The sequence below is a fragment of the Aquila chrysaetos genome, chromosome 11 (genome assembly GCF_900496995.4).
Source record: "Aquila chrysaetos chrysaetos chromosome 11, bAquChr1.4, whole genome shotgun sequence".
NCBI classification, from domain to species: domain Eukaryota; kingdom Metazoa; phylum Chordata; class Aves; order Accipitriformes; family Accipitridae; genus Aquila; species Aquila chrysaetos.
The window spans coordinates 23708452-23732696 of record NC_044014.1 but is presented as its reverse complement, the minus strand read 5'-3'; the positions used below and the strand labels follow the sequence as shown (position 1 = coordinate 23732696).

The 24245-nt window shown below is 38.2% G+C and overlaps 1 protein-coding gene across 13 annotated transcripts in view; it reads left to right on the top strand.

Moving 5' to 3' along the window:
* Positions 1 to 566: 566 nt before the first annotated feature.
* PPP3CB (protein phosphatase 3 catalytic subunit beta) overlaps positions 567 to 24245 on the top strand; it is a 50809-nt gene continuing 27130 nt past the window's right edge. For 4 of the 13 annotated variants that reach the window (XR_003925678.2, XM_030029527.2, XM_030029525.2 and 1 more), the window contains exons 1-5: positions 568 to 983; positions 13496 to 13696; positions 15798 to 15922; positions 19209 to 19320; positions 20201 to 20346. Coding sequence is in view for 12 of the 13 variants with exons in the window: in XM_030029527.2 (XP_029885387.1) it covers positions 914 to 983; positions 13496 to 13696; positions 15798 to 15922; positions 19209 to 19320; positions 20201 to 20346 (654 nt within the window). In the remaining variant the exon portion in view is untranslated. Of the gene's footprint in view, positions 984 to 13495; positions 13697 to 15233; positions 15365 to 15797; positions 15923 to 19208; positions 19321 to 20200; positions 20347 to 24245 lie in introns of those variants that run through there. The other 9 variants (XM_030029533.2, XM_030029529.2, XM_030029532.2 and 6 more) reach the window with 5 other exon arrangements.

Sequence of the window (24245 nt, the reverse complement as noted above, 5' to 3'; positions counted from 1 at the left end):
TTTTCCTGTGGCGGGGGGGAATCTTCTTTTCCCTCCTCCTCCATCTCCTGTCCTAGGCTGGCCCCGCACCTAAGGCCTCCCCCGAGAGCTGAGGCTGAGGGGCCTCTTCCAAGGGTGCTGTAGGCGAGAGACGCCCCGGTGAGGGAACGGGCGCTCTGAGGTGGTGCCCCGGGGGGCACTGAGGACGCCCGTTCAGCCCGGACGGGGAGGGCGGCCCCTGCGCCGCCCTCGGGCTTCGCCGCCTGACAAAATGGCTCCCCGCCCCGTGCCGCCGCCGGCGGGGCCTTGCCTTGCCCCGGCTCCAGGAGGCCGGGCGGCCCCGCGGAGCTCTCCATGGTGGCCGCCGGCCCGCGGCCGCTGAGGGGCCGCTGGGGGCCGGGCCGGGCCGCCCGCCGCGCCGCCCCCCTCCTCTCCCCGCTCCGCCGCCCCCCCGCTCTGGGCCCGCCAGTCGCGGGTCGCGCCGCTTCGTGCGCTCCCGCTCCGCCTCTCGCCGCCTCCTCCGGCTTCGTTTTGGAGCCCGGTTCGCTGCCGCAGCCTCCGCCCCTCCCCGCTCCCCTCGCCCGCCCCCAGAGCGGAGTTTCGCCACGCTCCCTAACGGCCGCGCTGGCGGCGCGGCGGAGCCAGGAGTTTCGCCACGCTCCCGTAGTCCCCTCGTGGGGTGGCGGCGCGGTGCATGCCGGGCCCGAGGCGGACTGTCCCTTCGCTGCGCGAGGAGCTGGGAGCCGCGCCTGCCGCCATGTTCCGCTGGGCCGCCGCCGCCGCCCGGGGCCTTTAGCCGCCCCCGCCCCGCCTCGCCTCGCCGCCGGCCGCCGCGCGGCCCTCTCCCCGCCAGCCCTCCGCCGGCGGAGGTAGGCGGACGAAGGCGCCGCCGCGCCCAGCAGCCGCCGCCGGCGGAGCCCGGCAGCGCCCAGCGATGTCCGCCAAGGAGGGGAGCAAGGTGCTGCTGCTGCCGCCCCACGCCACCAGCGAGCGCGCCGTCAAGGGTGAGCGTCCCCCTGACCCGCGCGGTCTGGCGCCGCCCGGGCCCGCGGGGAACATGGCTGCCCGGCGCGGGGCGGCGGCCGCGACCCCCGGCGGGGCGGCGGCCGCCGCCCCGAGCGTCCGGGGCCGGCCGGCCTCGGAGGGGCGGCCCGCCCGCGCCTGGGGAGAGGTGCCCTCGCCTGGGCGTCTGCCTGCCGCCGGGCTGCCCGCAGGTAGGGATGGGAGCGGCGGCTCCGCGGGAGGGGTGCCCGGCTCCCTGCGGAGGCGTGGGGTGCCCGCACGGGCGTGGAAGTGCCCGGGGACGGCTCGGTCTGTAGCGGGGGAGAGGCAGAGCCGGGCGCGGACGCTGCCCGGGGAGGCAGCGGGGCCGGCCCTGCCTGCGGTGAGCCCCGGGGCAGGCCGCCTGCGGGAGCTGCCCGTGGGGCTGAGGGTCAGCCCGCCGCGGGTGGAAGCGGTGCCCGGCCGAGGCCTGCGGCCCCGGCGCATCCCGCCCGGGTGCGCTGCTCAGGCGTTGCGGGCAGGAGCGTGCCTGTGCTCTGCTGCCCGGGGGCCACCGGCTTCCCCGCCGGGGGTCTGGCCCCTTCACGCCTCGTTCTCTGCGGGGGTTTTCCTCTGCCTGTGCAGAGGAGATCCTTGTAATCGCGGGAGCTGACAGCGCCGAGGAAGAGGGAGTGGGAATCCGGTGCTGCCGCCCTTTCCATTGGCTGCCCGTTCTCGGGCTCCCCGTTCCGATGGAAAATATTCACCTTGATCTATTTCTTCGTGGCCTTTCTTGGTAGCGCAGTCTCGTGGGAGGCCTTTAGAAGTCAAACGTTATACTCAGAAGAAAAAGTAAAACGTTTTAAAGTAGATACATCTGTGCAAAACTAAGATGGTCTAGCGACCAAAATGCTGTAAAATACTAAGATCCTTGTTCCGGAGCACGTCAAGTGTGTCATTTTAGTAATTGTGGGGAGAATAATCCTTTGCAACTAAAGTATCCTAAAATATATTTGTTAGATTGAAATTGTCAGTAGAAAGGATAGTGTAGGTAACACTTCAAAGAATTTCTAGGGGTTTGTTTACTCAAAGTATAGATATTTTTATTTTTATCTCAAAGGTTTTGATTTTGATCAGTATTTGACCATGCCAGTGCAGACATTTGTGATAGCAGACCTGGGCTATTAGAATTCATGGTTGTATGCAAAGTAGCCTGCTTTTAAGATTGACATTTCTACGAACACAGGGTCTGATTGAGTTCGAAGGGGTGGAGATCCATTCGTTTAACTTTTTGTATAACAGGGGGCCTTGAGAAATGCAAAGGATGTCGTTGTCTTCAGCAGGTCTTAATTAAAGTCTTGGAATCCCATAGTATGTTTTGGAAATCTGCATGTTTTCCAGTGGGCTGGAAAGCTTTGTTCACAGTAAGTTGTTAGTCATTTTGGATTGCTTAACCTGTTGATTTGTTTGAACAAATTGCAAGAGTGAAAGTAGAAAATGTTAAAACTAGTCTGTTGGAAACTTGTACTTATTATTGCTTCTTTAATGTGTAGCGTTTAGACTTGCTGAATTTTTGTACTTTTACCGCAGTTTGTTGTAACAAATTAAGTTCTTCAAACAGCACAAGAGGACTAATGGTAAGTGATTAGGTACTTTAGAGTGTGCTGGAAAACCTGCTGATTTCCAATCACTTAATAATTCAGCTTGTTAAATGTGACCTGTGCACCTGGTTGTTTAAAATCATAGCTAAGACTTGCTTCATTCTAACAGGATTACACCCTGGGGTTACACTACTTCTTTGAACCTGGGTGTGTAGGACACAGAGCTATTGTAAAGGTAATCGGGCTTTGATAGCTTCATCTGACATAATTACAACCAGTTAATGTTCATGTAGCAGCATCTTTTTGTTCTTTCTGTTGACCTGTCCTGTCCGTACCTATCATGCTGAATCACTGGCTTCTGGGGAAAGCCTGGACAGCTGTGCCAAGCTGTCTGTGTTCTTGATATGAAGGACAGGGTGGTTTGGTTCCCCCCTCCCCCATTAGGTGCAGTGCAGTTGGAAATACTTTTTTTAGACAGCGACCCCAGAGGTGCAAGATTGCAGGTTATGTCAGTGCTAAGTGGGAGTATCTACGCAACATAAGCACGTTTGTTGAAACCACGTTAAAATGTGATGACTGTGTCATATCCCTGTTTGCAAACAGATGTGTTGTCTCTCGCATACCAAGAAATGTTCACCATACTCTGCGATGCTCTCTTAAGGTGGGCCCTCTGCTTTTGTCAAGACAACACTGCATATTAGGGGATCCAAAAGTTTTAATTTTTTATACTGGAAATGTGTAGACTAGGTGTGCTGGTGCAACTGTTAAGACAACAGTTCAAATGGTTGCATAAAGTCTTACACTTTTAACTTCTGTAATGCTTATGAATCGCTGTAGAAATTGCCTTGTTTTTCATAAGTATCCACTTATTCATAATTATTAATGAATTTATTTACTGGAATAAGGTTTGGGGATTCTTTTCTAGGTGATAATTTTTCATGTTTATTTTGTTTAATGTGATCCACTATAGGAGAAAAAAAGAAGTGTAAAAGTGTTCTAAAAATGTTAGGTTTTTTGTGTGCCAGCTCTTTTGCCAAGAAAAAACATCCTTGGGGCACCCAGGCTTTCTATCTCTCCTTGCTGAGACATTTCATTTGTAATGTCTCAGGTCCTTGAGAAGAGCCACAGAGAGAAATGTAGTGATATTATCTGGTGTATCTGTGTATTGGTCTGTATTTCAGCTTTCATGCTCACCATGTACTAGGTCTTTTTGGGAGGAGATGTGAATTCAGGACTTAATGTGTGCTTGTATTTGCATTGTTTCATCTCTTGCTTTTATTTTAGCTTTATTTTCTTTCTCTGCTTTGCTGGAAGAGGGGAGAAAATAACAGAAACCATTACATTTCAGAGGCCATGAGAAATTAAATCCTTTACCGCTAATAATATATGCTGGCAGAAATGGGCAAGAGATGGTCACCCAAGAAAAAAATGGTTAAATTATTGTATCATCAGTAACTAATCTTTTCTAATAAGGTAGGATAATTATTAGGATGTGTCCCCTTTTATATTTTGACCTGTATATTTAGCAATTAGTGGAAAGTGCGTATGTCTATAAAAATATGTGAAAGTTTATCAGGGGTAATGTTCATATTAGAGATACATGTAATAAACATAGTAGTGGCTTTAAATATGTAGTCTATACAGTCTAGCTGTATTGGTCTGGCATACCTTCCTAAGTATGAATTGTGTCACCAAAGATCATTGGTTGCTTTTAAAGTGTATAAAAAGCTCAAATTTTCTCTTTTCATTACTTAGTTAAATTGTCTAAGTAATTTGTACTTACAGAGTTTCCTATAAATTATTGATTAGCTATGAAAATGAAATGTCTAAAGCCAGTTTTTGGCATTTGGTTCCCAAAAGGTGTCTAGCGGCAAGGCTTTTGTTAATGCTTTTTTTAATAGAGATGAGAAAACATACCTGTTGTCTTGATTTACTCTTTTCTCAGGCACCTTCTTAATCTTTGAAGACTGATACTTAGTGTTTTACTGTCTCGTGGAAGATAGCGTTTTTCTCTATCATGTTCTGTCAAAATCGGGGTGGGGGGGATTTTTTTTCTTTCAACTGCTGTTGATATTTAACTGCTGTATGTGGTTCTTTTGGGTTTGGATTTGCTTTTCTTTTTGGATGGTAATTTACTTCAGTCAGCACACTTGACCTTTCAGTGCATGTGACTTTCATACTTCAAATTTGTCAATGTGTTGTATCTGTTCTACTGAAACAACGGTTTCACTACCTTGTCGTTAAGTGTTTTTCGCTGATAGGGAGGAAGAAGTCCTTGTAAGCTCAAGACAGTTTGATAGAGTGGTCCTAGGCATGGCAGGGTTGAGCCTTTATTGGCTTTCCTTTGAGGGCAAAGCACCAGACCTTCTCTGACCCACCTGTGAGTAGCTACACCGCAGAGTTCTACTTGGAAGTACTCTACCCTCCCTGGCATTGCACTTTGCCCACTATGGGTGTTACTAGGCTTTGGAAAGCAGTCCACAGGACCTTGTCATGCTGAGCTAATGGATGTTTTTTGCTAAATTTGGGGATGATGTCTGTTCTTCTGGAAATCGGAGGCTTCAGTATTCCTTTGTTGTGGATAAAAGTCGTGATACAGTCTGATTAGCAAGCAGTCATTTTGGATATTAAATGGTAGCTCATAGAAACAAGTCTTCAGAGAATCCCAAAGAGAAGTAACTCATAGCCTTGAGCAGGGTCCTAAATTAAGACACTAATAGGTACTTTTTAACAATGATTTCCATGAAGGAGAAAAAGAAATCATTGCAGTATTTAACTTTAAAATTCAGAGTCTGGTAAAAAAGAAAAAAAAAAAAAAAGGTAAAAGGATAAATGCTCACAGGCAGCATGAAGGCTGTTTTAAAAATATTATAAGGCACTTGGAACGTCTTTATGCTGGTGGTCAGAAATGATTCTAAAGTGATGCAGAAAAGCAGCAGAGTAAAGAGAGTATTAAAAGGTCATACTTCAAAAAAAAAATCACAGTTTTGTTTTGGGAGAGACAATGGAATGGAACTGAATTCTGACAAGTTAGTGTTTGACTGGCCCTATGCTTTTTTTTTTTTTTTTTTTTGAGAGGATGGTTATAGTGAATGAATCTTAAAATAACAACAACAAAACCCAAAAAACTCCACGCAGAAATGGAAGCCTGCCTTAATTTCAGTAGAGCCAATTTGTAGCTGAGGCTTGGGAAGGTAAGGCCAGAGCACAAAAATCTGGCAACTACTTACACGTGTTCATTGCATAAGTAACTAAGGACTCTCTCACACATGAATCAATTCTTATTGCTGAATGGGACCAAAGAATTGTCTCATTGAAATGGAAGTGGTTTCAGAACGTATCAACAAAACAAATGTTCAAAAAAAAAAAAAAAATCCCAGGACCAGAAGATATTTGTCTAGTGGCTCTAAAGGAATTCTTTGGGGGTTTTGGGTGCAAAATTGCAGATTTATTTTCCGTAGCCTGTGGCATAACTCATCTTCTCAGTCTGAGAAATAGAGCACAGCAACATTTTTTTTAAAACTCTGGATTGAACTAGAGAACTGTAGATCAATAAGTTTAATTTAAGCAGACTCATAGCACTTGTAAGAAAGAGTGGACTAACTATGTCCCTGGAGAAATACAGTATTAAAGAGGAGTTGGTACAGTTTTCATGGATGGAAATCAAGAGGAATTGTTAGAATATTTTGGAGGAGCCAGTGAGCTGGTTGAACCAGGCAAAACTATTCATCAGGTTCCTTCATCGGAGCCTTTAAAGTAAGCAAAAGAGGAAATACTCCCTTTTGGATCAAAATTAGTTAGGAAAGAAAGGATATGAATAGCTAGTAAACTTCCATGGCTGAGGGAGGTTGACATCTGTCATCTGTGCTCTTTAAATGTATTGGTAAGTGATTTAGAAAACAGAGTGAATGACAAATAACAACACTTATTCAGGATAGTAACCTTCCAGAGATGTTTCAGAAAGCTCTTGTTAGACTGAGTGTCTCGGCAAAGAAGCTGCAGGAGGCACTGCTTTGGTAAAGGTAGAGTAGACTCTGCAAAGGAAGGAACAATTCTTGCTTAAACGTAGAGGGTGGTGAACTCAGGAGAGAAACATTAGGGTCTATGTGGATAATATTGTGAAAATGTTAATGCGGTGGCAGTCAAACAGGCTGCCAGGAATTTAGGGATTATTAGAAGATAAGTTTAGAAAAAAGAATGCACCATTATGCCATCGTATGCATCTTGTGTTGTATGTGCATCTTGAACAGCAGCAATTAATTTTGGTCCCCCTTCCTCATTTTCTTCTTTATCTAAAGATCTGTTCAGAGGCACAGATCTTGGCTTTCATGCAAGGTGGAGCCACAAAGATGAGAAGTCCTTGACTTGGAAAAGGGGTATGTGAGTAGGGAGTAGAGTTAGATACTGCTTACATAATGAATGGTATTTAATGGAAAAGTTGAATAGGAAACAACTGTAATTCTTGTCTCCCTATGAAAAGGGGAAATGCAGTACTAAACAAAATTTTCCAGAAATGAATATAAAGGAAAGGTGAAATACTTTTTCATATAATGTGTAATTAAAATTCATAGCAATAAGGTACAGTGGAGGCAACAACTATAAAAGCGTCTATTCAGGATCTGGACAAAATAGTGAAAAATAGTTCTATCAGTGATCATAAACATAATGGCCTGGATGAAGGTCTAGAGGAAATCCTCAAACCACCCTGTTTGGAAAACAGTATGGGGAGGGAAAGATCTGTGAATCCGTCATTGCCAGAAGCACGTTTAAGCACTAAATAATCCTTTGGCATAACACACTGTGGCCATTTTAATGGGAGGAGCATCTTTAAATACTTTTCAAAGAAATAATTATATTTTTCCTGAGAGAAACTTCCAAAAGCATCAACCGAGTTAATTGAAAAATTACACAGACAGCATAAAAGATGAATGTACCGTGGCATACTAGGTATATCAATAGTTTCATTTGAAATTTAAAATTCTATGAAACTTCTAAGACTGCAAGTACATGGTAAGTAAGGATAAAATAAATAGTGCCTGGAGTTGCTTTTGTAGGGTTTCAAGGTTTACAGGGTCATTTTTCCTTGCTTCTAGAATGCTTGTTAATATAGTAGGTGGCATGCATTCAAAGAAGCTTGAGTAAAGAGATAGTTTTTGTCGCATTTAGGAAAAATACCATAATTTGCAAGAAACTGACTTTGCTGAATCTGTGCTTTCTTGTTTGGGATGAATAGGGTAACTCGTATCTTTTGCCAACTCTTGATTTTAGCTTTCTGATTCAAGTAGTCGCTGCTGTGTATTTGTGCTTAACTAATATTTTCAGGGTTGCTGGTCCATAGACCATCTGTGATGTCTTTATGCTATTTCTTTTCAAATCTGTTCTGCCAAATGCAGAAGGATAATTGGATATATTCTGTCCTCATAGCGGTCATGGGTGCTACATCTCTTTCTTCTGTATGGATGTTGGCAGAGGTGTGAAAACTCCAGGGACAGACTGATAGATGTGCTAGGTTTTAGGCTTTGTGATTCTTCTGAGTGACAATACGTAGACAGCAATGCATTTATAAAACCAAAATCCCACAAAACCTGACCAAACGACAGAAAAACTGCAGACAACTGTGCTATCATAGTAATAAACCTGCTGACAAAATGAAGGATACTGGCCTATCTTTTCACAGAACACCATGGTTGTACTGATATATGATACCACTTAGTGGAGACAAACATTATATACTGTTTCATGTATACCTACCACCAAAGCAACAAATTCTTTACAAACACAATGTCTGTGTTTAGTGACCTTAGTAATGTGAGCTGAGACTTTATGTGTGAAATCAAAATCACTCTTAAAACAGAAAATGAAATCTGGAATATTGAGCATGCTTTTGCAGCCAAAGCTGAGTTTGTGGAACACTTCATGGGTTCCTGATGATAAAGGAAAAATGGCTAATTTTCCTCCACTGCCAGAGAAAAAGAATTCTATAAGTTATAAGGTCTTAAGAGCAGAAAATACTTTGCTTGTGGAAGTACAGTACCTTGTACAGCTGATCCCTAATACTTTTTCCTACCATTAGTCTAGAGGCTTTGATCTCATCTTATTTCATGAGCCTGTTCCAACAGGGTCTCTGATACAAGCCAGATTTAACCAACGTTATTAAAATGGGCATGTATATCAGCGTGGCTTAAATTTACAGTATCTACATGTAAGATTTTGTTAGCAGCTACTGTTGTACTGAGTTACTAGGCAATGCGAGATCTGCTTTGGGTCTGGAAGTAGCATGTTTGTGTTAGTTGCCATACTGCACCTCACAGCAGGGATTACTATGTTGAGTAAAGTGCCATGCTAATGTAGTTTTTCTACTTTTGAACCACTTTACAATGTACTATAAATTTATCTATTCAGATTGGTGCTACCTTTGGATGTCTGTACCATGCTTTATTGTAAGCTATAAATGTACCCAGAGGCTTGTAGAAAGTCAGCATAGAATTAGGTTTAGAGGTTTTGCTTTTGATATTTCTGTTTTAAGTAGTACTGCAGTATAAAAGAAAGGTGGTTTTTTCTCCTCTTTCTAAATGCATATACAAATAGTAATAAACCCCATCAAAACCTTTTTATTAACAAATCCCCAGACCTACCCACTGTTTTCTTTGTCAAAGCATTACTGTTTAAAATTTTGAATCAATATAGTTAAAATTATATCATGCATACATATTTTAAAATTGAAATTGTTTAATTTTGACTAGTAAGCAATGGTTTGTTTTAGAAAATCTTGTATGTTGTTGTAAATCATGATGTGTTACCTTTGTTACTAACATCAATACTTTTACTAATAGGATATAGTCTGTTATTTTGTATTGCAGTGTGTATTGCTTTAGAGATTCATCTCTAAATGCTTTTCTGTTGTTTAGCTTTGCTGGGAATGGAAGAAGGGAATCCTTTAATGACCAACACCATGTTATTTCCTTAGGGTAATTCCTCTTAATTACCATTCTGTTACAGTCCCGAGAGCCCAGGTTATGCACAAAGACTTTGAAACATGGGTTATATTTCTGTCTTGGAACACATCATGCTGCAATTCTTTTTCCTTAGGCTATAACATTCTATTACTATTTCATCAAAGGTTTAATTAAACCCATTAGTTTGCAGAAATTGTCTACATGCTTCAAAAATTATCATCCTTAACCTATTAAAAGATGTTATTTGTAATATTTTTCAAAGGTATGAGAGATAATGTAGTGTTAACTATTGTTGAGAAAAAAATTAAAGTATAAAATGGAAAGAAACAGTTTCTATAGTAAGTGTTACTGTTTTATTCAGCTGGGTGATGCATTTAAAATCTTTTGGCCATGTTTTATTCTGCCTTCTCTGAAGATTATTGTAAAAAAAAAAAAAATCCTTCTTGAGCAATAGGAAAATACATTTATTGTATGAAAAGGATTTTGTTAAACTCTGAGGAACTAGTTTTAAGACATCATTTTTTCATGAGGCAAATACAGCTTTACAGATGATTCACTATTGATACTAACACTTGTGATTTTTTGGACATTATGGATAACCCCTAGATATAGAGAGTTTTTAATTTGAACCTTCATAAGTACACTAATTCAAATAATTTGAGACAGTTCTTTCTAGACACTGGACAGAAACATCTGTTTTTATAGCCTCCCAGAAAAATATAACTTGCTAGACAGACTCAAAGCTGTAGTTTGTTAAAATAGAATTAATTTTTGTGCAAATCCGATCTGAAATATATTACATGGACATCTGCCATGTGCTTAGAACCCTGAAATGTTTCTGAACTGTCGTAAGGAAGAGGTCAACACCATCTTTCCGAATTCTGCAGCCATTGGTAGTCATAAGCCAGTAATGATTTGCACATGAGAGAATGAAGAACAGCAGGTCACCTCAACAGACCTCTACCACACCCTGCATCTACCTAAAAAACTCCAAGAAGAAAAAAGGGTCATCCTTCACTTAAGTAGATTGTTATCTAGGAATAATATACTAGAACTAATGAAGTACAATTCCTACAAAACTGTGTCTTAGAGGTGATTGACTTTGTTTCTGGGAAGGTATGATCTCTAATGCTTTTGCAACAGTTAAAACAGGAGAAAGCTACTTCGTGAATTGTCTGGTCTCTCATAAAAGGATGAGCTCAACTTTGCATTGCTGAAGGCAGTTGTGGGCCCACAAATAATGTGTTTAAAAAAGTGGGGGAAGAAATGGCCTAAAACTGATTTATGTACAGATTAATATAAACTTTCAAATAATGCAAAAATAACAGTAAGAGAATATGAAGGTTGGAAAGACAAGTTCAAAAAAACCAGTGAATGCTAGAATTGATGCTTGCATGGTCATAATTAAGTGCTTCTAAGAAATAGTTAAATTTATCTTGGTGGAACAATGGATTTCTCTTTTTCAGAGACAGATTTATGTTTTTAAACAATTGTTGTGCATGGAACAGAAGTGGTTGTCTTTTGATTTCTTAAGTATGTTAAGTTTATTAACATTTGGACTACATGGAATTTTAACACTTCCAAATGAAACTTGAACCATTACTAGAGGAGACTGGAAGGAAAGGCATGCCATTTCTTTTCTGTTAATAAAATACTTTATGTCCAAAAATAAAGTGCCAGATTTGTTCTACACTGTGTAATGCAAAGGCACATTTTTCAGCTTCTTCCTAGTCAGAAACTTATAAGAGGAAGAATAGACAATTATCCAGTTTATTTTCTAGTATAATTTAATTTCAGTGAATATATGTGTGTGATTTATGCATCAGTTATTTTACCGATAGATTTTTATTATTGCATAAAACAGAGAGATAACAATGTGTTGCTAGTGATCTAGAAGTCAATTTAAATGAAGTCAGTGAATGTTTTGGTATTTAAGCACTGGGTTTTGTAATGTAAATTTTAACTTCGGAGAGTAAGAAAATAAATAATCTATCTACAAGTGTATTCATACTACTAGTTGTTCTTATCTTTGAATAGATGGGTTTCTCCAATTTTTCTTTTGAAACATATCTGAAATAATATTTAAATGGAGAGAAATTGAATGGTTTTGCTCCTTTTCTCTTTTGTTTAATTCTTTCAATAGTGGTATGCTTTTTTTGTTGGTTTTTTTTTTTTCAGATTAGTTTTATTTCCTGTAATGCTGCATGAGTGTGACGATATTCTGATGCACTGCTTAGTGGCAATTTTGATGTCTCCTCTTCTAACATGTCCCACATCCATATTTCACTTGTGCAGTAACTGAACTGCCATTGTTTGAATTCATGTAAGCTGCCGGACATCAAGTGTGCTGTCTGGGCAGTTGCTGAGCCTGGTTTGGTCCCTAACCTCAGACCTCTCATCTGCTCCACTTCTTTGAGATATGGATCACATACGGCTGTTTTTGACCCACGAACCAGGATCCAAGGACTTCTGATACTTACAGTAATTTCTAAAGTTGTGTCTGGTATATGGACAGCCTCTACTCCTAGTTTTATCTTCTTAGGGACAGCACAACAGGAAAATAAGGAAAACAAGCTCAAAGAAGGAATTTCAACCTACAATGGCAATGTTGTAGGCTCCCATAATTACAGTTTTTTCTGATAGTATGAACTTGTTCTCCTGCTCAGTCAGTGGTTTGACAGAACTTCAAAGTGGCAGAGTTCATCCTGCCCCTTTCTGCCATTCGGGGCCAAAAGCATGCAAGTACTGCTCTCTTTTCACCTTCTCCATTAATGATGTCATAGAACTCTGTTAGAGTTCTCCTTAGTTTTCATGGTTTTAGGCTGAAGAATCCTAGTCTACTTAGTTTACTCCTGTAGCAGAAATCATTCTAACTTTTTGATTTCCATTATTGTTCCTTGAAGCCTTTTTTAATTATTCTTTCTTTTTTACAAGGTGGGCAAACCAGAGTTGCATACTAGATTTATCAGTGGCATAATTTGCATCATCTTTTGTTTTCTATTTGCTAATAATTCTTAACATTCAGTTTTCTGGGTTTCTTTGACTTATCACCATCAAATATTTTCCTAGAACTATAGGAAGAACCTTGCTTCTGAATAGTCATAGTAGTTTTATAATCTGTGATTTTTATATGTAAAGTTAGGATTTGTTTCCTTCGTTAATTTGCATTTATTAATATTTAATGTGTCATATTTTGCTGAGCCACTCAGTAGTATGGATGACTTCTGTAACTCTTCATAGCCTGCCCTATTCTTCATTGTCTGGAATACTTACTTTCACCTGAAGGCTGCATCACTCCTGAGTTACCTTCCTTTTAGTGTAATTTATGAATTTATCAAATAGCTCAGATTATAGTGGGGCTTTTCCAGTGACCTTCCTTTCCAGGTGCTGGCTATTACCTCCTTTTATTTCTAGTCCTTTAAACAGTATTGTATCCTTTTCTTGCTAGGTCTGGATTTGTTTTGGAGGTTTTTTTCTTTGGTTGGGGGTTTTTTGGTGGTGTTTTTGTTTGGGGTTTTTTTTGTTGTTGTTGGTTTTTTGGTTTTGGGGGGGTTTTTTTTTTGAAGCTTTGATGATGGGTTTCTTTTAAAATGCATTTTGCAACTCTGAGTGGATATTAAATGGATCTCCTGCATGCCCAACACTTGTTAAGTCCTTCAGAGAATAGAAGTATATTGGAGAGGTGATGTCCCTTTGCAAAAGCAGTTTTGACTCTTCCACATGTTGTACATATTATTGTGTCTTCTAACTCTGTTTTATAGTTTCTACAAACTTGCACATTATAGATGTTAATTTTTTTAAATACATACACAGATAGCACTATTCCATCCAGCTTTTAATGATGTCATCAAGTTGGTTGATTGTAAGACAAATTTGCTACTTTGGATAGCAGCTATTCCATGACAGATCCAATCCTAGATGGAGTATATTTTTAAAATAGCATTGTTGCGACTACTGTTTCTTCTTTTTAAATTTTAGCTGTCCCCTTTCCACCAACACATCGCTTGACGTCTGAAGAAGTGTTTGACACAGATGGAAGACCAAGGGTTGACATTTTGAAGAACCACTTGATAAAAGAAGGTCGAGTGGATGAAGAAATTGCACTTAGAATCATCAATGAGGGTGCTGCAATATTACGGAGGGAAAAAACTATGATAGAAGTTGAAGCTCCAATTACAGGTAATATTTCTAGATAATTTCACTCATAATTAAATTTGAAAAAAGCCAGATTTTTTCAGTAGTAGAGTTTGTCTTAAAAATTGCTAAAATAAAATTTCTGTATAGTCTTATTGAATTATCCCTCACAACTGGATTTGCTTAACAGTAGTCAAATGGCCTGAAAAAATAGGCTGCACATTGTTGTGCAAAATGAAGGCATTAAACCCGTTGGAAAAAAATAGTATGATTGGTATTAAAATGACAAAATAGAAAGTAGTTAAATGCTGATGAATTACAGATTTCTAATTCGTGCAGTGTTATAAGTGGGAATAAAGACATCTACCTGGAATGGAAAAATGAACTCAGAATTATCCTGAAATCTAAGTATGTGAAGAGAAGCGAATTGCTATGGTTTGAAGCAAATACTGTGAACTGGACTTCTGAGTGAAAAATACACCTTTATAGTTCCTCTGTAGGCGAGACTGACGATTGCATGTAAAACCATGTTCTTGTGAGGGTAGTAGTATTGGAAAGTGTTGAAAGATTGTTTTAGCATCTTTAACATACTACAACTAGATCCACTGTGATACAAAACTGACTCTTAGGGTTTTTTGGAGTATTTTCATGGTTTGACTAGTTCTATTTCTGTTTGACCTGGTGAGAGGTGGAATTGGTGTCCTTTAGTACTTTTATTTATAAACAATCCAGACTCATAGAAAATAGTTTATGTTACATATCTGGTCAAATCAGATTTTCTTTCCTTTGAATGTGTTTTCTTCTAGATGGAACTATATAAAATTAATGTCTGAAAAGCTTCTTTTAGGGCATCAGCTTGCTTTAAGGTGTTAGTATTGGGTAAATGAAAACATTTAAACAGTACATTATTATTGACATTTTTTTAAAAAAAGAATGATTGAAATGGTGGAAACCACGAAGTCACTGTCTGAACTCAGAGTCTTTTGAAGCTCCAGATAAATCTCAAAACTACAGTGTTGTCCATATGTTTAGAATTTTTCTATTTCCATTTATTCAGGTAGTTACTCAGAGCTACCGGTATATTGGCAGCTGATAAAGAAGGAAAGTTCTTGCAGTGTTTGAGTAGAAATCCTAAGAAAAGTGGCATAAAAGAGGACATACTCTATTTAGTCTAGTATTTTTTAGGTCATGATGACAAATGGTCTGCTCCAAGGGAGTAACAGCCTTTAAAGTGTGGTATGCCATATCCAATATTTCTTTCCAAAATTAGAATAGCTTTTTTCCCCCCCCAAAAAATGTACTGATAAACTGTGAGAAGTTGGAAGATGCTATTTGTCAGTTAATCAGTGACATTTTGCATCAACGGAAGGCATAGTCTCTCAAATTCCTGTTGTTATCAGCAATACCTCGTGCAGAAGTGAGAAGGCAGCTCCTGACTTCTGTTGAGCTCAGAACTCCTGTGGGAATGAGGAGTTAGGAGCAGTTGTCTCTTCCATACATTTTTTAAATTGTGAGATGTCCTGGCTTTGCTGTATCCTCTTCAAAGTCTTCCCATCTGCTGTCTTTGGCACTTCTGCCTTAGGTTGCTGACCACTGGTCTTGTCCTGTCTCACATTCTAAAAACACAAGAAAAATCCACTGTTGAAATAGTGAACACGGTTATTTGAAGGAGAAAAGTAACTGAGCAAAGAGAAGATATGATGATATTGAAAGGTATGTTAGTCTAACTCAGAAACAAAAGCATACTCCCTGCTTTTTTCAATCCCACATAGACACAGCAAATTGTTGCAAAGCAGTAGGCGTTTTCAAATACACATACCAAGGAGAATTTGCAAAGATACCTAAGGGGTTGGGGAGGACAGTAAAGAGCTGCTGACAACTTTCAAGACCTCAGTGCATTTAACTGTGTTTGAAAAATATTCCACAATCTGCTAGACTCAAATAGGACTATCATCAGCGTTGTCACAGGTAGCGAGGACAGCATCTTAATGAAAAACAAAGGGGAAGCTTCAAAAATTTCTGTTACTCCTGCTTTATACCTGCCTTTCCTCTTAATTAGAAGTACTTTGTGGCTGTTTAACTATAACTTAGTAACTTTTCTGTTAGATTTTTTTTTAATTAATTTGAACAAAATTTTTGCTTGCAGTGTGTGGTGATATTCATGGCCAGTTCTTTGATCTAATGAAGCTGTTTGAAGTGGGAGGATCACCTGCTAACACAAGATACCTCTTCCTCGGTGACTATGTAGACAGAGGTTATTTTAGTATAGAGGTAACTGAATAATATATTAATATAATCTGTTCTGTCCTAAATTTTTCTATAAGCACACTTTCACGGACGTTTTCAAATTAAATTTTAGGTCTGCTTTAACATGTGAATGTGTCCTTCCTTGCTGTGCTTTCTCCTATGACAAAGGCCTGTTTACAGGAGGATGTTGACCAGCCGTTTGGACGGTCCTGTTGAAATCACCAGGCTTACTGATTTTTCCTCTTCCTTTAGTTAGTTTCTTAAAAGTTGAATTCTATACCATTATTATACATAATCCTGTTTCTCTGGTAGTATGCAGGAAGGTGTGTGTTTGTATATTTTTGGAGAACAGCTGAGTCATGACTGCAAGGTCTTTTAATTTATTCTAGCTGTTTATCTGGATAAAGTAGATTCATTTTACTTATGTAATCAAATGTTTTTTAATAATTATTAATATTTTTCTTTACTAAAATTCTGAGGGCGATTACAGATATTCCCTAAGGATGACCTGTGTTTCTGCCATTAATTTTTCAGGTATTTTGAATTCAAATAATTTTTTAATTTTCAGCATGTTTATTAAGTATGCTACATTCCAGAGATATTCACTTAATCATATCAATTAGTTTCAGAGCTATGATTTTTAAGTTAACTATTCTTCTGAAGCCAGCTTGGGAAGTGTCTCAGCTTGGGATCTCTTCATAGATAGCAAATCTAATAGAGTGGTATACCATTTGAAACAGTATTTTGCAAGTCATGGTGTATGATACTTCATTTCTGTATTAAAATTATGCTGTTCTAATAACATGTGTGGGTATATACTGTGAAGGGTATGCACAGTGCCTTTTGGGGTTGTTAGGGATGGTAGACAAACAGGAGATGCAGCAAGAGTGATTGCCTCAAAGTCATTTATAAGGAAAAATTTCAACAGACTGCCTATTTATTAATTTGATCTTCTTGGCCTGTTCTTGATTACAAATGATGTAATTGTCCTTGACAAGGACGTTTACATAGCAACACTATGTTAATATATCAAAACATGGTATGAAAGCCTTTGAACCATCACACTTACAAAAAACTTCTGAACAATGGATGTTCTTGAATATATTAATAAGAACAGGTTCAATTTTTTTCCCTCTTGATTTTAATTTAATTTTTAATATAATATTTGGCATGCTAAATATACTTGCGGAATATGTAAAGGTATGCTAAACATACGCTTGAAAACGACTCCAGGGTTCTTAAAAGGCTTGTCTTTCTTCATTGAGATAATCTGCTCTCTTCTACTCTGAGTGGCTCTTGGAACATCAGTGAAGTGTGTGGCAGATTATCTGAATGAAGTTGAACTGCTGCAGGTGCATGAAGGTGGGTCTATACTTTGTGGTCCTGTTGAGAAAGAAAAAAGTAGCACGTGAAAAATCAGCCATTTGTTCTTCATTTTAACCGTAAATAATTTTTTCCTACTTAAGTTTTTGCCGTAATTAACATTTAGGAAGTTTAAGTTGACCTCCAGGAGTTTTCATAGATGGTTACTTTAAAAATCTCTCTTAGTGACTGGAAATGTAATATACTTTTGGTAAAATATTTGACTTTTCATGGAAGAGTGAAGGTGAAATTTTCTAAAAATGTATGAACAGTGGAATTTGATTTTTCACTAATAAATTCTTAATCAGTCTGTCCTGAAACATCTTTAATTGCATTGATATTTTAGTAGTAACCCATTTCCAATTAAAAAATGTCATCACTTCTAATAGGGAAGATAATTACATGCTACCTTCATTGTATATAACAAACTGCTGGGATCAAGAGGGAGTCCTTCACATAAGTGTGTGCAAATTCTTCTTTTCTGTACTGGAAGTAACAGGACTTAAAGAACTCTGACATCAGTCTGTCTCTATTTAATAATAAAAAAAAAAATTGCCAGTACAGGACAGGTTAAAAAAAAAATTTTCTTTTGTGCTTAATAGGTAACATGCTTGAGAACGTGTAAATCTCAGCAATTTAATCAAATGGAGTATCCATTCACTGAAAGGAAGGCACTATTTTGCCACTTTTCTGTTAAATGTTTTCAAGGCTGCCAGCTTTTATAAATTTTTCATACAAACTGACTTAAGTAAAACAGTTCACAATTGTAGGCTTTGCCAAATTAATTCATGTATTCATTTGATGATAAGCAGTTGTTTTGTAAGAAACTGATTATGCTCTCTGCTGGGAAACAGTTTTAAAGAGTCTGGGGACTTTGCAATGTATCAGGATATTTTAGAGTTATAGAAACATTGGAAAGCAAGTGGTATCATTAGAAAAATTATTATTTTGCATATTTTTACTAAGAATATAAGAAAGATTCAGTAATTAGTTTAGCTAAACTTCACATAAAAGTCTTTGATGTATTTCTCCATGTTTGCTGTGTTTTTTAAAGTGTTCCTTTGTTTTCTTTCTTCCGTCATGTACTTACTATTCTATGCAAAATAACTTTGAAGAATGAATGCTTCTGGGTACTCATATTGATTAAGAACAATAATAATAATAACAGCTTGCAGGTGACTTCAGTGTAGTCCAAAACTTCTGGGGTTTTGAGACTTTTGTGCTCAGTTAAAAATACAAGAATCAGATTTGAAATTTAAGAAATACATTTTGGGCATTCAGGACTGCTGGGTGGTAACAGACTCTAAACTGAAAAAATTGTGCATGTTCTGTAGCTCTGTTGTCAACTCTGTTCGCTGCTGATGTTGCAATAATAATGATACATGGAACCTTACTATAATTCTTTGAATTTGCTGCTTGAACACCAAATAAACAATGAGTTTTCCCAGTTTTGGGGGGAAAAAAGGTTTACTCTGTCCATTCTTAGTTTAAAAACCATCTCTAAATGATATAGCTGACTTGCAATGTGAATAGTTCTGTGGGGTTTTTTTCTTCAATCTCTGTTAATAAATGTCTGCTTTCCTTTTTATGCCAGTGTTTAGAATGAGAATCATATAAAATCAGATTTTAGGCACAAACACCTACATTATTTGTCTAGATGAAGGTGTTCTGCAGTATAATTCTGTTGAGTTTATTTTATTATGAGTATCCAATGAATATAAATATTTTTTCAGCATTCTGTGCAGCTGTTCTTAAGAAAAATAAAAAGCAATTTGCATAACTCATGTCCAGAACCGGACTCAGGGAAGTAGTGCTGTATTTTAAAATGGCACATTAAGCTGTACTTGCTTTTGAAGCTGTTAACATTCTTACTCAATGTTTCTCAGTAATAATTTTTAAAGTTCTTATAAACTGGTGTATTTTACTGGATATCTTTGTTTTTCAACAGTGTGTGCTGTACTTATGGGTCCTGAAAATTCTCTACCCAAGCACATTATTTCTTTTGAGAGGCAACCATGAATGCAGACACCTAACAGAGTATTTTACCTTTAAGCAAGAATGTAAGTACTGTCTAAGAATTTAAAATTAGCTTGCTTACAACCTGCTGATCTACGATCTGTCATTTTGCTTGAGAGGTGTTTGTTAGTTTAATTAAGGTCTTGCAAACATTTGGAGGGCCCATTGCTTGTGTAGAATTGCTTGCAGTTAAGTGTGGTGTTGGACTGCAAGTTATGTAGAAGACTGCTGTCTGTAAAGATACATTATGGAGTAAATTTTGATGTATCAGTCCCGATTTTAAAATCCTGGAGAGAGGAAGGTTATTTTGCTGTCTTGGCTATAATCGGGACTGTGCAAAGTAACTTACTGAGCAGCATTATGAAGCTAGCAAGAAAACCCTACTGCTGAATAATTTTTCTATTTGGGGAACTGATTTCAACTATACTAGTAAGATAACTCTTTTGGTGATGGAAGCTGCTCCTCCATTTGGAGGCTTGTGTAAGTATTGATCGGCTGATAAATGGATCATTTGCCCTGGTAAAACCCTCTTTGATGTAGGTAAAAGTGATGTAATCTATAAGCAGTTCTTAGCTTTTCACTGTAAATGAGAAACCACAAACTTCTCAGTAGTATTTTACACTGAATTATGCTGTATAATTGTATAACACGAAATAATTCTGTGATTTAAAAAAAAAAAAGGTTTCTCCACACTTGAGATAGCAGAAGAAGAAATGAAAAAAAGTTTATACTTCTAGAAGAGAATATGTCTTAGAAATGTGCTTGCTGTTGTGGTGTTTGGAAATGCTTATTTAAACCCAAAAATATTAATTGCTTTGGGGTTTTTTTAAGCGCTCACTTTAAGATTTATAATTATAATCCACTAGATTACTTCTTCCATCTAATATGGATTTCTTAATTTTTTTAATATTTTCTCTCCTGTAGGTAAAATAAAGTACTCGGAAAGAGTCTATGATGCTTGTATGGAAGCTTTTGATTGTCTCCCTCTTGCTGCTCTCTTAAATCAACAGTTTCTTTGTGTTCATGGTGGACTTTCACCAGAAATTAATACACTAGATGACATTAGGAGAGTGAGTATTACGTGTATTTAAAAATAAATAGAAATACAGATATTTATATGATGCTATACAAGGTAATTTTCTGAAGTTGTCAGTATATTGTCTTCTGTTCTTGTGTCTTTTGGAAGTGTAAATCAGGAACTGAAATGTAGGCTAAGCAGTGTCGTAATAAAAAACTCTTGGATTCTCTAGTGCATTTTCCATTAGTAGATCTCATTGGGACAGCTGGGACTGTTACAGAACACACACAAAAAAACCCCTTCAAAAACTCCGCATCGTTTCCTGAGACGGGTAGTACATGTAAAGAGCTGCATATCCGATCAAAATAATGCTATGTATTTCTTTCTAGATAAGAGCTAGCATTCTCATGACTTTCAGGAAAAAACTCGTTAATTGTAGTCTTAAAATTGTTTGCTATATCAAACATCGTATTTCAGTTATTCTTATATTTCTTTGAAAACTGTTTCTTTTTACTCTCTTCATCATGTGGATTTTGGTTTTGAAAGAGTATGAAACTGAAGCATTTAATAGAAATTCAGATTGCTATTTAAAATGGCAAATTTGGTGCGCATTTGAGTAACAGCTGTGGAGTACTGCTCACTGGTAAATGTGCTGAGTGTATCAGTAAGAAGAATGAAAACAAGTTTTAAAAATTTTACAGTGGAAACACTAAATAGTGGTGTGCAATTTAAAGGGAAGAAGATTGTGATGACATGAGGTACCTGTTTCTAATAACTTGGTTTCGGCTTGCATGGACTGCTGATGTCAGGTGAAGATTGTATCAGATGGGAATTTTCAAACTCAGTTGCTTTCCTTTTTGCATACTCCTGTTTGACTTACCTTAGTTAACTTAGTTGACATCTTGACTGTTGTGTTTGGAAATCAAAACCACTCCTGCTATGATTAGTAACAGAGAAAGTGTACTTGATTTCAGCTTAAAATATAAATAGGTGGTTCTAAGAAAGCTTTGGGAGTATAGGTAAGGATGGAAGAAAAAAGTTGTTTATCCACATATGGAAGAAGGTATGTGGCAGCCTATTCTGGAAAAGATCTAAATATCAGAGAGAAGGAAAAAGTATGTTCCTAATTTGGTTTTGTAGTATATAAATATTGACGGCCCATTTTGTCTTTTATCTTCATTTATTGTATTTCTCATTTTCTTAACATTTTCTCCTTTACTTGTGCTCCATTTTTCTTTTTTGCCTCTCCCTTTCCTCAGATTTATAGGCTGCTGTCCAGTTGAATCTCATTCCTGAATTCAACAGGTTGTTTTTTTTGTACTGACTGGACCATTTCAGAGGCTGGAATGTCAGCTCATTTCACTTACAGATGTTACACTGCCAAGCAGAATGATGTGAGAGGAGAAGAAAATGGTAGAAACAGAGAGGAAGCATATTTACAAGTTCAGTGGTGTAAGTGGGAAAATGTACTAAGGCACATTGCGTTTTTGGAGCAAATACTAATATGTACAGAACTCCATATGCATTGTGCAGAGAAAGAGAAGAAAGCAAAGCAAGGAAATGGTGCCATTCTGACAAGGCCTTAACACTCCTCATGTTACAGATTAAAGGAAACATGGTCAAAGCTTTTTGGAAAGTAGTGTAGAGGAAACATAGTCTGGAAAAACACTTTGGAAAGCCACTGTCATAATAGGATTGTGATTAATTTTTCTTTCAGTCTCAGTCTGGCAGCTAATCCGGTTTCAAAGTGTCAAGTAAATTTAATTAAAAGGTAATTCTGTCATCTTGGCCTGTACTTTCATATGTGCTTCTATAACACTCAAGGCTACATCAGGATGACATACAAGCTTGTACGTTTATATATATATATATATGAAAATCTGCATTGTGTACTGCTTCTCATGAAAACCATGTTTATAAATGTAAGGCAGTCAGTGTTATTAGAACTGTTCTTTGGGCCTTTTTTGTTTTTTAAAGAATCATCTGGTAACTTGGAAAAGGCACTATTCGTGGGTTGGCAGCAGCTTCAATAGCTGCATTAGAGCTTGGCATGCACTGATGTTGTAAATGTATTTAAATTAAATGGGTGATGTGAAATGCCTTTTTATATCTAGGAACATATCATATACTTGTGGTACAAGTGTGGTGTGTGAAATGACTTCTGTAAACAGTTGAGACAATTGTATAATACTACAGGCCTTCTGGTTTATTAGCAGAAGTTCTTATTAAGGAGAGGTCTTCTCTGCAAGTGTGTAGGCATAATCATCTGGCATAAGAACGGAAATCACAGCTCTATAAACAGTGTAGGAATCACCCAAGAAAAGGAAAATTCTGTGCAGATGCAATTTCTTCTGGATGAAGTCTTTTGTCAGTATTATGACATTCAGGAAAGTGATTAAACTATGCAAATTAAATTATTATTTTTGCTGGCATAAACTCATTTCCAGTAGAGGACAGCTATCATAATAGCTATGACAGTAAAGCTTAACCAGAAGGATTGCTGCAAGTGCTTCTTATTTCTGGGAAAATGGAAGTTTGTGAAACTTGCAGTAATCTGATTTTTATTCTCTGAGCTTTGTTTACACATATGTTCTGATTGTGTTGGTAAAGAGTGTCTCTTTCAGACACATGTCCATCAACTTGGAGATGCTGTTTAGTTGATTTCATTTATACTGCCAAGACTTCTGCTGAAACAAAATTACAAGAATTGTGATTTTAAGCCTAGTGATTTATAAGGAGGGAATTGTCCAGATAAGATTATGGGGACTCTTAATTTAAAGAAGAAAGGCAGAATTTTCTTCCTCAGTTACAACAGATGGTCATTCTTTTGTTTAGTTCTTGGTGGTACTAAGGCTTGATCAGCAAAGTGCCTTGAATTATATGGGGGCACTACTAGGAATCTGTGTTTATAATACCTTGGTTCCTTTCTGTGGTCTGCTGAAATTTCCTTTTCTTTAGTAATATACAAGATGACTGCCACTCATCACTGGCCTTTCACATTGTTTTTAGGGCTTTACTATGTGGTAGTTCTCAGGAAAATTAGGACAGATTAATTAAAACTGGTGTCTGTACCTTCAAGTATGTGAAATTTGTGTGAAGGTCTTTTGCCTCAAAAGTAAAATAGTTTTAATTTGCTGTACCTTAATCTACCTCCAAGGTTTTGCTACTCCTGAATTTGAACATCTATGTGGAGGTATGATGCACTTCAGTTTAGTAGCCCTGACTACATAATACCTAGAAATTAATTTAGATATAAATATCTTCTGGTGTGTATTAAAAAAATATACTACCTATTTCTGTTTTAACACCAGGTGTAGTGATTCTTATTCTTGAATAAAATAGTCTTTCTCAGTTACCTTAATCATATTTAGAAATATGTTAAGCTGATTTGTATTGAGATTCTGTTTTGCCATAGGTGCAACATATTGAGAAATAGTTAATCAGTAACAAGTGTTTTGAATTGACTCATGTCCTTTGTTAACATTCTTGCTGTATCGATACAGAGAAACCCTTAAGTTGATTATTCTGATTTGATATGTTCAGTCTGGGTTGAGTAGTTTGCAGTGACATTTCCTTAAATTTTGAGATGTCTTGAGAACCATGCCAGTTGATAGACTGTCTAGTGAAGGAGACACTGATTTGGTGTGTATGTAAGTATATTTATTTTTTACAAACTGACCTTCTTACTTCAAGAAATGGCTACATTATTGTTCCAATGCTATGAGAAAGTAGTTTGGGAGAGAGGTGTGTTGCTTGCAGCAACAAAAACTTGTTATTTCTAACGTCTCTATCCATTTGGCCAAAGTCATAAGGAAAATCCTTGAAGAATAACTCAAAATTTCTTAGAAATGCTTTCTAGACTTTCAGCCTTCTGTGTTGCAGGAAACATCAATCAGCAAACAGTTGACTCTTCCTTGTGTGAATGCTTCTGTTAGCTTCTGGACCCAAATT